This window comes from Geotrypetes seraphini, chromosome 2, assembly GCF_902459505.1.
Source record: "Geotrypetes seraphini chromosome 2, aGeoSer1.1, whole genome shotgun sequence".
Classification (NCBI taxonomy): Eukaryota; Metazoa; Chordata; class Amphibia; order Gymnophiona; family Dermophiidae; genus Geotrypetes; species Geotrypetes seraphini.
Window position 1 is genome coordinate 272,464,152 of NC_047085.1, and position 14,190 is coordinate 272,478,341.

Genomic DNA, 14,190 nt, shown 5'->3' on the forward strand with positions numbered 1-14,190 from the left:
CCAGGTTCATGAAGGGTCTTTTCAATGTTAAACCACCTCTCAAGTCTCCACCTGTCGTATGGGACCTTAATGTGGTCCTTTCCAGTTTGATGAAGCCACCATTTGAACCAATGGTCACAGCTCATCTCAAGTTTCTTGCCTGGGATGTGGTCTTCCTTATTGCTCTTGCCTCTGCCAGAAGGGTCAGTGAGTTACAAGCATTAGTAGCAGATCCACCTTTAACAGTTTTTCATCATGATAAGGTGGTTCTGCGTATACATCCAAAATTTCTTCCAAAAGTTGTCACTGAATTTCATCTCAATCAGTCAGTTGTTCTACCTGTGTTTTTTCCTAAACCTCATTCTCATGCTGGAGAAACTGCTTTGCATACTTTGGACTGTAAGCGGGCTTTGGCCTACTACATTGAACGAACAAAGCCATAACGAACATCTCTCCAACTTTTCATCTCTTGATCCAAACAAGTTGGGGCATCCTGTATCCAAGAGCAGTGCTCTCCCCAGAAATTTTTTCCAGCCGGGTGGCATGAAAAAGTAGCCGGGTGGGGCGGAAATTTGGTGGTGGGGAAAATTAACCCACTCTTTTACTAAGGTGCACTAGCATTTTTAGCGCATGCAGAATATACTACACACAAACCCCTGCGCTATACGGGAAAACTAATGCTGGCGTTAGCATCTAGCACATGTGGCAATTTGGCGCGTGCTAAGCCCGCACTAAAACCACTATCGCAGCTTAGTAAAAGGAGCCCTAAATGTGTACTATTTTTATTAGTTAATTATTATTTTCCAATGCTCAATATGACTTCCTTTTTTAAGGTTTGACACTTGTGCCAGAATACACCCGTCGGCTTCTGAGATCAGGCGTCATATACAGAATCTGGGCTTCAGTGTATATTATCTACTTATGGTTATTTTAAATGTATTTTGATTGATGTTACTGACATTGTAAGTTATACTACCTGATGGCATACTTTGTTATAAGGAAATATTAGATATTATATATTTTAACTTGTAAACCGCTTGGAACTTTGTGGTTAAGCAGGCTATAAATTGGAGTTAAATTCTGTGTAAGTGTCTTTTTCTTCCAATATGGAAATAGTGCTATATCTCATATTAAGTATATCTAAAATATCTGTATGCTTTATCTTCTTTCAGCTGAGTGTGTATACCACTACAAGGTCAAGTATTAGTGCTGAGAACAGTGTGGATCTTGTTCTAAATGTGGAAGACTTTGATGTTGAGAGAAAATTTGAAAGGTAAGATTTCATATTTTATTTTAGTGAGTCCAAAAGACAACACTAAAACCAGTAGAATACATACAAAATACATACATCTAAAAAACAAAGTCACCAAGGTTGTTTATGTCTAGCCCAATCTGAACATGTTCTCAGGCTGACATGTTTTGAAGTAAAGTCTGTATCAGGGACAATATTGACAATAGTTTCAGTGGTAAACATCAAATAACGCACTTTTAGGAAAGAAATACGAGGGACACCAGGATATAGGAAAGGGGAACAGAAACAAAAGCCAAATCTCACAAATCATAAAAACATATGAACATAAAAATAAATGAGTTAATTTAAAAAAAGAAAAGAAAAAGAGAAGCATAACAAACTCAGTACCATTATCACCATCAAAGAGGGTACCTTTCTATTTTTTTAAATGAAGGCGGAATGTGAAGAGACAGACATAGATACCCCCCAACCAGGAAAAAGGAGCATGGAGATCCTTCAGACAGGAAAGAAGAATATCCCCAAACTAACCCACAGAGTGAAACACCGAGATTAAAACAGAAATATTCCCAACTGTGAACGAAAGAATAGGTTACTTATCTCTGCTAATCTTCTATCTTGTAAATATCCTCTAGAATGTATAACATAGGGTCATTTATCTTTTCTTTTTTTTTTTTTTTTTATAATTTTGAATACATTACAATATCCAATAATTCAAAAGAAAAAGGAAATCACATAAAACAATACATAATCAAATCATATATACAAAGCTCCTTTCAAGCCCACATTAATGGGGAGTATATCTTGCTATTTCTAATAAAATAAAGTTCAAGAAATATAAAGGATAATGATTCTTGGTTCATATTTAATGAACCCTGAATCATTCCTTAAACTGGGATACTATTTATATTAATTTTCCTCATATTTCTCAGCGAGGTGAAACAAATCTCATTTCTATTTCTTTTCTCTTGCAATTAAGAATTGTTGTAGTTGTAAAGGATCCCCAAAAAAATATTCAATATCTTGTAGCTTAATCAGACATTTACAGGGAAATTTCAGGTAAAAGGATGCATCCAGTGCCAACACTCTATTCTTCAATTTCAAAAATTCTTTCCTCCTCAACTGTGTGTTTCTGGATACATCCGGAAAAATCCTAACCAAATCCCCACAAAATTTCATTAACCTGTTTTTAAAGTAAAGTCTCATTATCAACATCTTATTCATCTCGCTCATGCATGTTATTACCAGGGTGGACCGGCTCTAAATCACATCCTGTGTATCTTCTAGAAATTCAGTCAAATTTACCTCTGGTGTGGTCAGATGGTCCACCTCCTGGGCAGATTCAAGTTTTTTTGGAGGGATATAATAATAATTATTTATTGGAAAATTCTCAGCATTGGTCATTCCCAGTACTTCTTTAAAAAACTTCCTTAATAAAATCTCAGGTGACAATAAATGAGTTACTGGAAAATTGACCAAGCGTAGATTTTTCATTCTATTCATGTTCTCCATAGATTCAATTTTAGAATGTATTACTGTAGAATCTTTAACAGCTGATACCGAGACAGCTTGTAAATTATTACATTGATTTTCCACCACATTTAGTCGTTTATCCAAACAACCTAGGTTAGCATCCACATTTTCTAATTTAGAAGAAACTAACTGAGAATAGTCTCCCATTTGTTTCATCGTTGTCCTGAGAAACCCTTCAACTCTGGATATACCTAACTACAAGTCTTTTAAGATAATTTCCTGTGTTTCCTCTGTTCGTGTGTTTTCATCCACTCCACCAGAAAATATCAATGGTTTAGGTATTTCAGCATATACTAATTTACTTGAATGGGTAGATGAAATCACTTGAGCATCGGATATAGTGGTGTTATATTCCCACTATCACTGGGTACCGGATGAAGGGGAAGAGTACGATTGAGAGGACTTATTGAGGCTCCTGACAAGGAGGAATCTACATTTGGTGGTACCACTGGTGGATTGTCAGAAAATAATGATAAATGTCTAACCATTGGACCCGATACCACTGGTGTAGAACTTTAAGGTTTTATCTTTTTTTTTCCCATATTCTAAGCAGTCATGTAAAAATTATAGGAAGACTTTTATATTACCAACCGGCTTCCAGCTCCCGGGCTCCTCGTGGCTCCCAAGGGGCCTGGCGTACCCCTAAGGGCACGCCCCTGTGGCCGCAACCGCGGCGACGGCTTAGTTTTAAGGCGTTGGAGACGGACCCGATGACATCAGGGGTCCGTCTCTGTAGATGCCTGCCAGCAAAGGAAAATAAACTTCAAACCGCTGCTGCAGGAGGCCAGGAACCGGCTCACAATCCCCTCAGGTAGTATCCTCCAAATGAGCAAGGCTCCTGGTTCAGCCGCGGCTGCGGCTTAGTTTTAAGGCGTTGGAGACGGACCCGATGACGTCAGGGGGTCCATCTCTGTAGATGCCTGCCAGCAAAGGAAAATAAACTTCAAACCGCTGCTGCAGGAGGCCAGGAAACGGCTCACAATCCCCTCAAGTAGTATCCTCCAAATGAACAAGGCTCCCGGTTCAGCCGCGGCGGCGGCTTAGTTTTAAGGCGTTGGAGACGGACCCGATGACGTCAGGGGGTCCATCTCTGTAGATGCCTGCCAGCAAAGGAAAATAAACTTCAAACCACTACTGCAGGAGGCCAGGAACCGGCTCACAATCCCTTCAGGTATATCCTCCAAATGAACAAGGCTCCCGGTTCAGCCGCGGCGGCGGCTTAGTTTTAAGGCATTGGAGACAGACCCGATGACGTCAGGGGGTCCGTCTCTGTAGATGCCTGCCAGCAAAGGAAAATAAACTTCAAACCGCTGCTGCAGGAAGCCAGGAACCGGCTCACAATCCCCTCAGGTAGTATCCTCCAAATGAACAAGGCTCCCTCATTTACCTTTTCAAGCCTGTAGGGAACTTGAAACTAATTTCTAGCCCCTCCCTCTGAGGTCATCTCCTGTTACTTACCTCTGGATAGTCAGTCAGTACACAAGCCAGAGATCTACAGCACGAAACAGGAAACGAAAGAAGAGAGGAGGTGCGGGCAACTCCTCACTACACACATCAAATCTGGTCTTGAACAACAAATAGAGCCCTAAGACCAAACTTTGCAGAACAACAATTTTTTTTAAACTTTATTTATATCATTTTACAAATAGTACAGAAAATATCCAACAAGAATTCAAACAAGAATACACAAAGCAGAAACAGACCCTCCCTCCCTCTCCCAACCCAACACCCTATGAACCCAACCCTTCCTTACAGCCATAGCCACCATAGGCATTACACTCCCGCCATTGTATACATTCCATACTTTATGGAAAGCGTTAGGTACCTCCCTCCTATGTGCAGTCATCTGAGACATCAAACAGATATAGTCAAGCTTATGGATCCAGGGCAGGAGCAGATGTCATCTTCTAAGCTCTAGCAAGTAGCATCCTGGCTGCAGTGAAATATGTAATGTAATGTAATGTAATTTATTTCTTATATACCGCTACATCCGTTAGGTTCTAAGCGCTTTGCCAAATGACATACCTCCCAGGGAATACCTAGTACAGAAAAGTTCAATAAACAACTCTCCACCCTTTTAGGATAAGAGTGAAGTGCAGATATGCAAATTAATCAAAATCTTCCAAAAATCAACTATTTCGGGACATTCCCACCAGATATGCATAAATGAACTCAAATGCCCACAATTATGCCAGAATTTGCCATCACCAGATTTAAACATTTTACATAATCTTAGAGGTAGAGAAGTTTATATCCATTCTCCACCAATGGAGTAGAGATAGACAAACATAACAGTCCTTGAAATCCCTACTTCCACATGGGAACTTAAAAATTTTTCTCTAAACAAGCCTCCCACCGAGCAGTATATTTGGAAATGGGGTTGGAATAAGAAATTAAAGCCAAATACAAGTGGGAAATACCCCCACACACTGCAGTCGGAAAAGCTGTTTCAAAAGGGTGCTCCTCTCCACCAAGGTCTCTACCCGCCTTACGGCTAAGAAAATTTTTAAGCTGTTGATATTGAAAAAAGGAGGCAGTTGAAAGTCCAAATTCATCCTGCAGCTCAGCAAATGTACGAATCGTTCCCTCATGCCATAGTTGTGCCAGGGAACAGAGTAATTTAGTTGCCCACAATTTAAACATATTATCCCTGAGACCAGGCTCAAAATCTGGAGCATATTGAATTGGAGTGAATTGAAAATACCGTCGCCCAGGAAAGATCCTATCCCGCTATCGGATCCATTCTTCCAAATGGCATCTTGCATAAGCATTCAAATGAGGCGTCAAATGGTGCAATTTAGGCATAGCAAGCCAGGGAATCATCCATAAAGGAAGAGACCCCGCCCAAGACTGTAACAGAGTCAGCCAGATTTTATTGTCTCTATGCCTCCAATAGGAAATGCCCTGCAGCAGAGCAGCCAAATGATATACCTGAAAGTTCAGCATCCCCATTACCCCCCTCTCGCTTAGGTTGATAAAGCATATGGCGTGGAGGTATGTTTCCAAATAAATACAAAAGCTTTCTTATTCAAAGTTCTGAAATAGCTCTTAGGCAAATTCATGGGCAACACCATATATAAATATAACAATTTAGGTAAATTACCATCTTCAGCGCCTGAATTCTACCCACCCAGGACATATGAAGGGGTTCCCACCTATCAAGATCCTGCACTAATGTACGCAGTTGATCTTGAAAATTAAATTTATAAAGAGCCTCCCAAGTACATGCTATATGAATCCTCAAATATTTAATAGACTCAGAGGCCCACCTAAAGATAAACTCCCTCTGAAGCCGGGAGCGAACCCTCTCTCCCATATTAATCCCCAGAATTTCAGATTTACTCAGATTAATTTTAAACCCTGAAACCGCCCCGTAAGCTGTTAATATACGTTGCACCCCCTCCAACGAAGCCTGAGGAAGCGTCAATGTTAACAAAATGTCATCCGCAAAAAGCATCACCCGATGTTCCTCCCCGCCCCCAACTATGCCCGAGACATATGGATCCGTCTGGAGCATGTGTGCTAAAGGTTCAATAGTAAGTGCAAACAGTAAGGGGGACAAGGCACATTCTCTCGTCACCCTAAACAATTCCAATGAATCAGTGTATCCACCATTGATCTTTAAGGCAGCTAAAGGTAACCTATACAAAGCCAAAATCTGATGCAGAGAGGGCCCCGAAAGTCCCACTTTTCATAACACCGCCATAAGGAAGGGCCAATAGACCCTATCAAAGGCCCTCTTTGCATCCAAACACCAAAAGGGCTTCCTCATCATTCATTTTTGCTTGATCCAACAAATACAGCGCTCTTTTAGTGTTGTCAAAAGTCTGATGCCCCTGAATAAATCCAGTATGATCCCCATGCACCAACCTGGGAAGAACCCATTGTAACCGAGCTGCCAACAACTTAGTAAACACTTTATAGTTTGTGCCCAAAAGGGAAATTGGCCTATACAACCCACAACTCTTTGGGTCCCTCCCAGGTTTAGGCAATATCATCACTCCGGTCAACCACCAAAAATGGGGGAGTATGGTGTCTTCATCAGTTGCATTAAAGACCTTTACCAAGAGCGGGGCCAACAGGGTTTGGAAACATTTATAAAATTTATTCCCAAACCCATCTAACCCTGGGGCCTTAGCTCCGGGAAGACTCCGAATAATAGACAGTACCTCCTCTAGATCAGTGGGAGTGGACAACATAGCAAGTTCACCTGAGGAGATAATGGGCAATGTCAGGATATCTAAGAAAGCATCTTTCTGAGGTGGGATTGGATGTTGTTCAGAAGTATAAACCTTAGCAAAGTATGAAACAAAAGCTTGACGGATCACCTTATCAGTATTAACAGGAGCCCCAAGCTCATCAACTATCTCAAAAATCTCATTACGTTTCATTTGGACTTTCAACTTATGTGCCAGCATACGACTGGCTCAGTCATTAAATTCAAAATAAGTTTGATTAAGCCTGTCCAATTTAGCCCGAACCGCCTTCAATTCCAATACAGGGTGGCTCGTTGGATCAGGGTACTATGACCTGCTTTACAAATAAATTCTAAAGATGAAATATCTTCCCTATACTTCTGCTCTTTTTGTTTATCAGTTCTATGGATCTGAGCATGTAAAGATATAATTTTACCCCTGAGCACAGCCTTCGGACTTTCCCACAAAATGAAGGTGTCTATCCCAGGCATGCAGTTGAACTCCAGGAACTCCAAAATATCTTGTTCAATCTGCTTAACATATAAAGGGTTCTCCAAGAGTTCATCAGGAAATTTCCAAAAACGTACTCCAGATCCAATCTTCTCCAGTTTCAGCTCAAGGGTAATAGGATTATGATCAGCCCAAGTCCTAGGGTGAATATCAACCTGAGCTACCAGAGTTCTCCACCCACAGTCTCACCAATAGAGGGTGCTGTTTTACTGTCACATTTTTCAATTGTGAGGGACATGCAAGTTCTGCAGGACTCCAGGGAACATACCTGTCCTTAGCGACTGAAAATATTCCACCCCCTAGTGGTAGCAATGCAGCTGGAGGACACCTGCTCAGCTTAGAGGGAACACTGGACACCTGCCGTATCTCAGGGTCCCCTAACCAAAGATCAATTCTTGAATAGGTCTTATGCATCGGGGAAAAATAAGTATAATCCCGCCCACTTGGATACATCGCCCTCCGAAGTTCAAAAAGACCACATTTTTTACAAAAACTATGAAAGAGGTCCCGCTCACTCTTTGCATAGCCAACGGCCCATCCAGAGTTATCCATAGTAGGGTTAGGTGTTAGATTGAAATCTCCCCCCACCAGTAAGCTACCCTCCAAATGTTTTTGCATTACCCCAGACAGGCAATCAAAAAAGGGACCTCTATCCACGTTAGGTGCCTACACATTAAGCAGCGACAGATATTTACCCCAAAGGTCAGAACCAACAAGATATATCTGCCTTCCTGATCCAACCATACCTCCTGGGGCTATCATCTACACCTGTGATGTATCAAAAACTCCACTCCTGCTGTTTTCGGTTTTGCCCCATTTGCTGTCAAATATGAATAGGTAAACTGCTTATGCCGCAATAGATGAGCATGTTTTACCAACAAGTGAGTTTCCTATATCAGGACAACATCCGCCCTCAAGCGAACGGCTTCCTTGAAAAGAAGAGATTGCTTCATTGGAGTATTCAAACCACGCACATTAAGTGACAACAATTTTAAATCCCCCATTGATACCTAGTCAATAGAAAACATAGCAAGAAGTAAACACCCCCAGAGGCTATGAGAAAGTACAGGCAAATAGAAAACCCTCCAACTGTCCCCCCAGTCCCCCTTACCCCCCACCCCTCCCAAACAACAAACCATGCAAAAGCCCCCTCAAGGAGGGTCTCACCTCAGAGAAAAAGTGACGTCTCACACCACCCCCCAGCAATACCCCTCAAGTCTCTCAAAACAGTAGAGCCCTTAAGAATTCCATGCCCACAATAAAATAACATTACAACCAAGAAACAGTGGCATGAACTATCGTGTAAAGTAACAGAAAAATTCACATCACAACTGAGCCCCCCCAGAACCAACCAGAAACCCAAAAGGTCCACAAGCCTCCCAACTCCGTCCAAGTACAGCAGCGCTATGCAGAAAGCAACTGCAAACAGGTCCCACAACATATTGCCAACCAGGCCAGCACCAGCAGACTTATCAAATAGGAAGCTGGACTCTAGATCGCTGTCGAGTAAGCCGACCAGCTTCCTTAGGGGCTTGCTGCCACTGTGGATGGGCTGCTTTCCCTGAAGCAGGCAACATGGAGGCATCCTCCAATGGTCAAGAAGATGATGCTACGATCTCCGGAAAAATAGTTTCAGCTTCTTCCATAGTCTGGATCCGCTGGAGTTTGCCCTCCAAATAAAAATTGAGGGCAAACAGATGTTGCCAGCGGTACCGGATATTATTAGCTCGTGGATGGGCCACCACAACTCGAAGACCAGTCCGCCTTAGCAAGGTGACTGCCGCCAAATCTTGATAGAGCTCAATCGTCAAGTCTTCCCATTTAATGAGCTGTTTATTCATAACCGCCTCCTTTTGCTTATAGTCCTTAAAGCAGGCAATAAGATCACAAGGTTTATTCACTCTAAGGGCAGCTAAAGAGCGGTGGGCACATTCCAGCAGTATAGAATCTGGAGCAACCATGTGTACATCATCCAAGAGGTGTATTAAAATAGCCCAATGTTGTTTATGACGTCGTCTATGTAATATACACCATCAAAAAGGGAATTATGAAGGGATGAGACTCATGGTAGGGAAGAAGATTGAGAAGAGGATAAACACTGTAAAAATGCTAGAGCAAGATTGGTACCTTTTTAAGGACACAGTCACCGAGGCGCAAAATCTATATATACCGCGTATCAACAAGGGATCCGAGAGGAAAAAGAACAAAGAACTGGTGTGGCTCACTGTAGAGGTGAAGGAAGCAATCAGAGACAATAAAACTTCATTTAAGGAATGGAAAAGGTCAAAAATGGATGAAAACTGGAACAAGCACAAACAACATCAATGCAGGTGCCATAAGGCGGTAAAAGGGGCCAAAAGAGACTACGAGGAAAAAATAGCTAAGGAGACGAAAAACTTCAAGCCGTTCTTTCGATATATTAAGGGGAAATGACCCGCAAAGGAAGCGGTGGGGCCGTTGGATGACCATGGAATAAAGGGAGCGTTAAATGAGGACAAAGCAATTGCCGACAAACTGAGCACATGTTTTGCATCTGTATTTACCGAAGAAGATGTACACAGCATGCCGGAACCCATCAGGCTATATGTTGGAAATGAAGACGGAAAGCTGTCAGGATTGACGGTCAGTATAGAGGAGGTGTGTAGGCAGATTGATAGGCCTAAGAGCGATAAATCCCCGGAACCGGATGGCATCCATCCGAGGGTCATCAAGGAACTGAAAGGGACCATAGCTGAACTGCTTCAACTAATAGCCAATCTGTTGATCAAATCGGGAAAGATTCTGGAAGACTGGAAGGTGGCGAATGTTACGCCGATCTTCAAGAAAGGTTTGAGGGGAGATCGGAAATCTACAGACCTGTGAGTCTGACCGCGGTACCAGGAAAGATGGTAGAGTCACTGATAAAGGACAGCATCATTGATCACCTTGACGGACATGGGCTGATGAGGACCAGTCAGCACAGTTTTAGCAAAGGCAGATCGTGTTTGACGAACTTGCTGCACTTTTTTGAGGGAGTAAACAGACAGATAGACAAGGGCGATCTGGTTGACATTGTATATTTAGATTTTCAGAAGGCGTTCGACAAGGTTCCGCATGAACGACTTCTTTGAAAAATTGCGAGCCATGGAATCGAGGGTGAAATACTCATGTGGATTAAAAACTGGCTAGAGCATAGGAAACAGAGTGTGGGTAAATAGACAATACTCAGACTGGAAGAGCGTCACCAGTGGGGTGCCGCAAGGCTCGGTGCTTGGACCCGTGCTCTTTAACATCTTTATAAACGATCTGGACATAGGTACGACGAGCAAGGTGATTAAATTTGCGGACGATACAAAGTTATTCAGAGTAGTGAAGACGTAGGGGGATTGCGAAGATCTGCAACGTGACATAAACAGGCTCGAGGAATGGGCATTGACATGGCAGATGAGGTTCAACGTGGTTAAGTGTAAAGTGATGAATGTCTGTAACAAAAATCTCATGCATGAATACAGGATGTCCGGGGCAGTTCTTGGAGAGACTTCCCAGGAAAGGGTCTTGGGAGTTCTGATCGACAAGTCGATGAAGCCGTCCACGTAATATGCAGCGGCAGCAAAAATGGCAAACAGAATGCTAGGAATGATAAAGAAGGGGATCACAAACAGATCAGAGAAGGTTATCATGCCACTGTACCGGGTCATGGTGCGCCCTCACCTGGAGTACTGTGTCCAGCACTGGTCACCGTACATGAAGAAGGACACGGTACTACTCGAAAGGGTCCAGAGAAGAGTGACTAAGATGGTTAAGGGGTTGGAGGAGCTGCCGTACAGCGAAAGATTAGAGAAACTGGGCCTCTTTTCCCTCAAACAGAGAAGATTGAGAGGGGATTTGATCGAAACATTCAAGGTACTGAAGGGGATAGACTTAGTAGATAAGGACAGGTTGTTCACCCTCTCCAAGGTACGGAGAACGAGAGGGCACTCTCTAAAGTTGAAAGGGGATAGATTCTGTGCAAACGTAAGGAAGTTTTTCTTTACCAAGAGAGTGGTAGAAAGCTGGAACACTCTTCTGGAGGCTGTTATAGGGGAAAACACCCTCCAGGGATTCAAGACAAAGTTAGACAAGTTCCTGCTGAACAAGAACGTGCTCTGTTAGGGCTAGTCTCAGTTAGGGTGCTGGTCTTTGACCAAAGGGCTGCCGCGTGAGCGGACTGCTAGGCATGATGGACCACTGGTCTGACCCAGCAGTGGCAATTCTTATGTTCAAGCCACAATGGCATATAATAAACTTCAAAGTGCCTAATTTCTAAGTGATCTTTTTTTCAGATAATACATTTCTAAGTACCTCTATGGCCTTCAGTTCCAGCCAGCCACCTGCCAAATTATTTGAAGGCTTGTTTCTCTTTCTGGCTTTTATTCTTCATCAGACCTTAGTGTTTTTTAAAGTGCTTGTGCTCTATATTCTATGTTTTGTGCAAATGTATAAATTTTTCTTATACAACTTTAAAACTTTTGTACTTAGCTTTAGCTATTTCTTCATTCTGTTTTTTAAACCTCGGGAAGGACCTTAAGGTTCAACCAGTTTCGCCTGAAGGCTTTTTCAAGAACGGGTCCCCCCTTTTGTTTTGCTCCACAGCATCTCGACGTGTGTTCTTCTATGTAAAGATCTGAAAAGGTCCTGGCTCCGATCTTAAATAGAAGAACTGGTTGAACCTTAAGGTTGGCTGGAACTGAAGACCATAGAGGTACTTGCAGAACCTTGCAGGTCCTTGCAGAACCTACACCCTGAATGGAGAAACTTTAACAAGGACTACGGAAGAACGAGACTTGGGAGTAATCATCAGTGCTGACATGAAAGCAGCCACTCAAGTGGAGAAGGCTTCATCTAAAGCACGGCAGATGATAGGTTGTATCAAGAGAAGCTTCGTCAACAGGAAACCTGAAGTCATGATGAGACCTCATCTGGAATACTGTGTGCAATTCTGGAGGCCACATTACTGTAAGGATGTGCTCAGAATTGAATCGGTTCAGCGGATGGCCACCAGGTTGGTCTCGGGGCTAAAGGGTCTCCCGTACGAAGAAAGATTGAGCAAATTGCAGCTCTACACTTTCGAAGAGCGTAGGGAGAGGGGAGACATGATTGAGACTTTTAAGTACATCACGGGACGGGTCGAGGTGGAAGAGGATATCTTTCTTCTCAAGGGACCCTCGACCACAAGAGGACATCCGCTCAAACTCAAGGGAGGGAAGTTTCGTGGAGACGCCAGGAAGTACTTCTTCACGGAGAGAGTGATTGAGCATTGGAACAAGCTTCCAGTACAGGTGGTCGAGGCACGCAGCATCCCAGACTTCAAGAACAAATGGGATACCTATGTGGGATCCCTACGAGGTCATGCCAAGGGATAGGGTCACTAGGACTTGAATGAGCGGGTCAGTAGAATGACAGTATAATTATTGTACTTTAGGGGTCAGTAGACTTAAGAGGGTGGGTAAATGGTGTGGGCAGACTTGATGGGCTATGGCCCTTATCTGCCGTCATCTTTCTATGTTTCTATGTTTCTACTTAGAAATGTATTATCTGAAAAAAAGATCACTTAGAAATTAGGCACTTTGAAGTTTATTTTATGCCGTTGTGGATTGATGGTGTGCATCATCCAAGAGGAGCATACTGGCCACTTTTTGCACCCCAGTTCCGAATTAGAGCAGGCCGGTTCTTCAGGAATGCGAATGTTTGCCCTACGGCTCCGGTTCTCTAAATCTTCCACTTTATCCAACAGTTGGCCCTGAATCGCCTGAGCCTCCTTTAGTTGCTGCTGCACCTGATCTAATGAGTCATGTTGTTCATCCATCTGAGTTTCCACATCCTCCACACGGTGCCCCAATTTCTTAATTTCTCCTCAAATCTGCTGATAAAGCTGTCAATTCCTCTCGGACCACCTTAAGATCAGACTTTATTTCATGGAACAGCTCTCTAAATTCAGCCAGCGAATCACCCACACGCTGCACCCCAGCCTCTGAAGTCGAGTTGGAAGGTCCTGGCTCTGACTGACTCCCACCATTCTCCATTACAGGCCGCACTCTCGCCATCAGCTGAAAGGCATAATCCTTCAGAGTCTTGCGCTGCGATTGTGACATTGAAGCAAATGCTAGCCAGCTAACACTATACGCTTTCGAAAATGAGAGAGAAAATCCTCTTTACACTGCTACGAATGCTCTAAAATAATTGTTTATTACTGGATGGAGAGCAAGCTTCAAATTTAAACTGCCATTGCGGCTCGTGACATCACTTCCTCTCTGCAGAACAACAATTTGAAAAATAAACCAATTGAAAATAGCATGAATGTGAGTAAAGGAGACGCAGCCTGAGATTCAGGAGGGAGCAACCACCCGGAGAACCCCAAACCTTACATAAAGGAACAAGAATGGAATTCTCATTGAGGCTGGTCAAAGACAGAAATCCAGTTTACCAGTTACTGTTCAGACGACCTGCGAATCGGACAGACAAGTCTGAGTGGATGTGTAGATTCCAGAGGATATTTACAAGAAAGAAGATTAGCAGAGGTAAGTAACTTAATCTTTCATTCTTGTATAATAACCTCTGGAATCTATGCCATAGGGACGTATCAAAGCAGTCCCAGCACATCGGGGGGGGGGGGATGAGCTCTCCGCCAGGACTGAAACCCCAAAACCGCCACCTCAAGCCGGTAGAACTTTGTGAAAGTATGCTGAGAAGCCCGAGTGTCCATCT

At 43.0% G+C, this 14,190-nt stretch overlaps 1 protein-coding gene across 1 annotated transcript in view; it reads left to right on the forward strand.

Moving 5' to 3' along the window:
- CLPTM1L (CLPTM1 like) overlaps positions 1–14,190 on the forward strand; it is a 332,661-nt gene that overhangs the window by 30,237 nt on the left and 288,234 nt on the right. Inside the window, exon 2 of the mRNA XM_033929667.1 lies at positions 1,152–1,252. Within this exon, the coding sequence (XP_033785558.1) occupies positions 1,152–1,252 (101 nt within the window). The remainder of the gene's footprint in view (positions 1–1,151; positions 1,253–14,190) is intronic.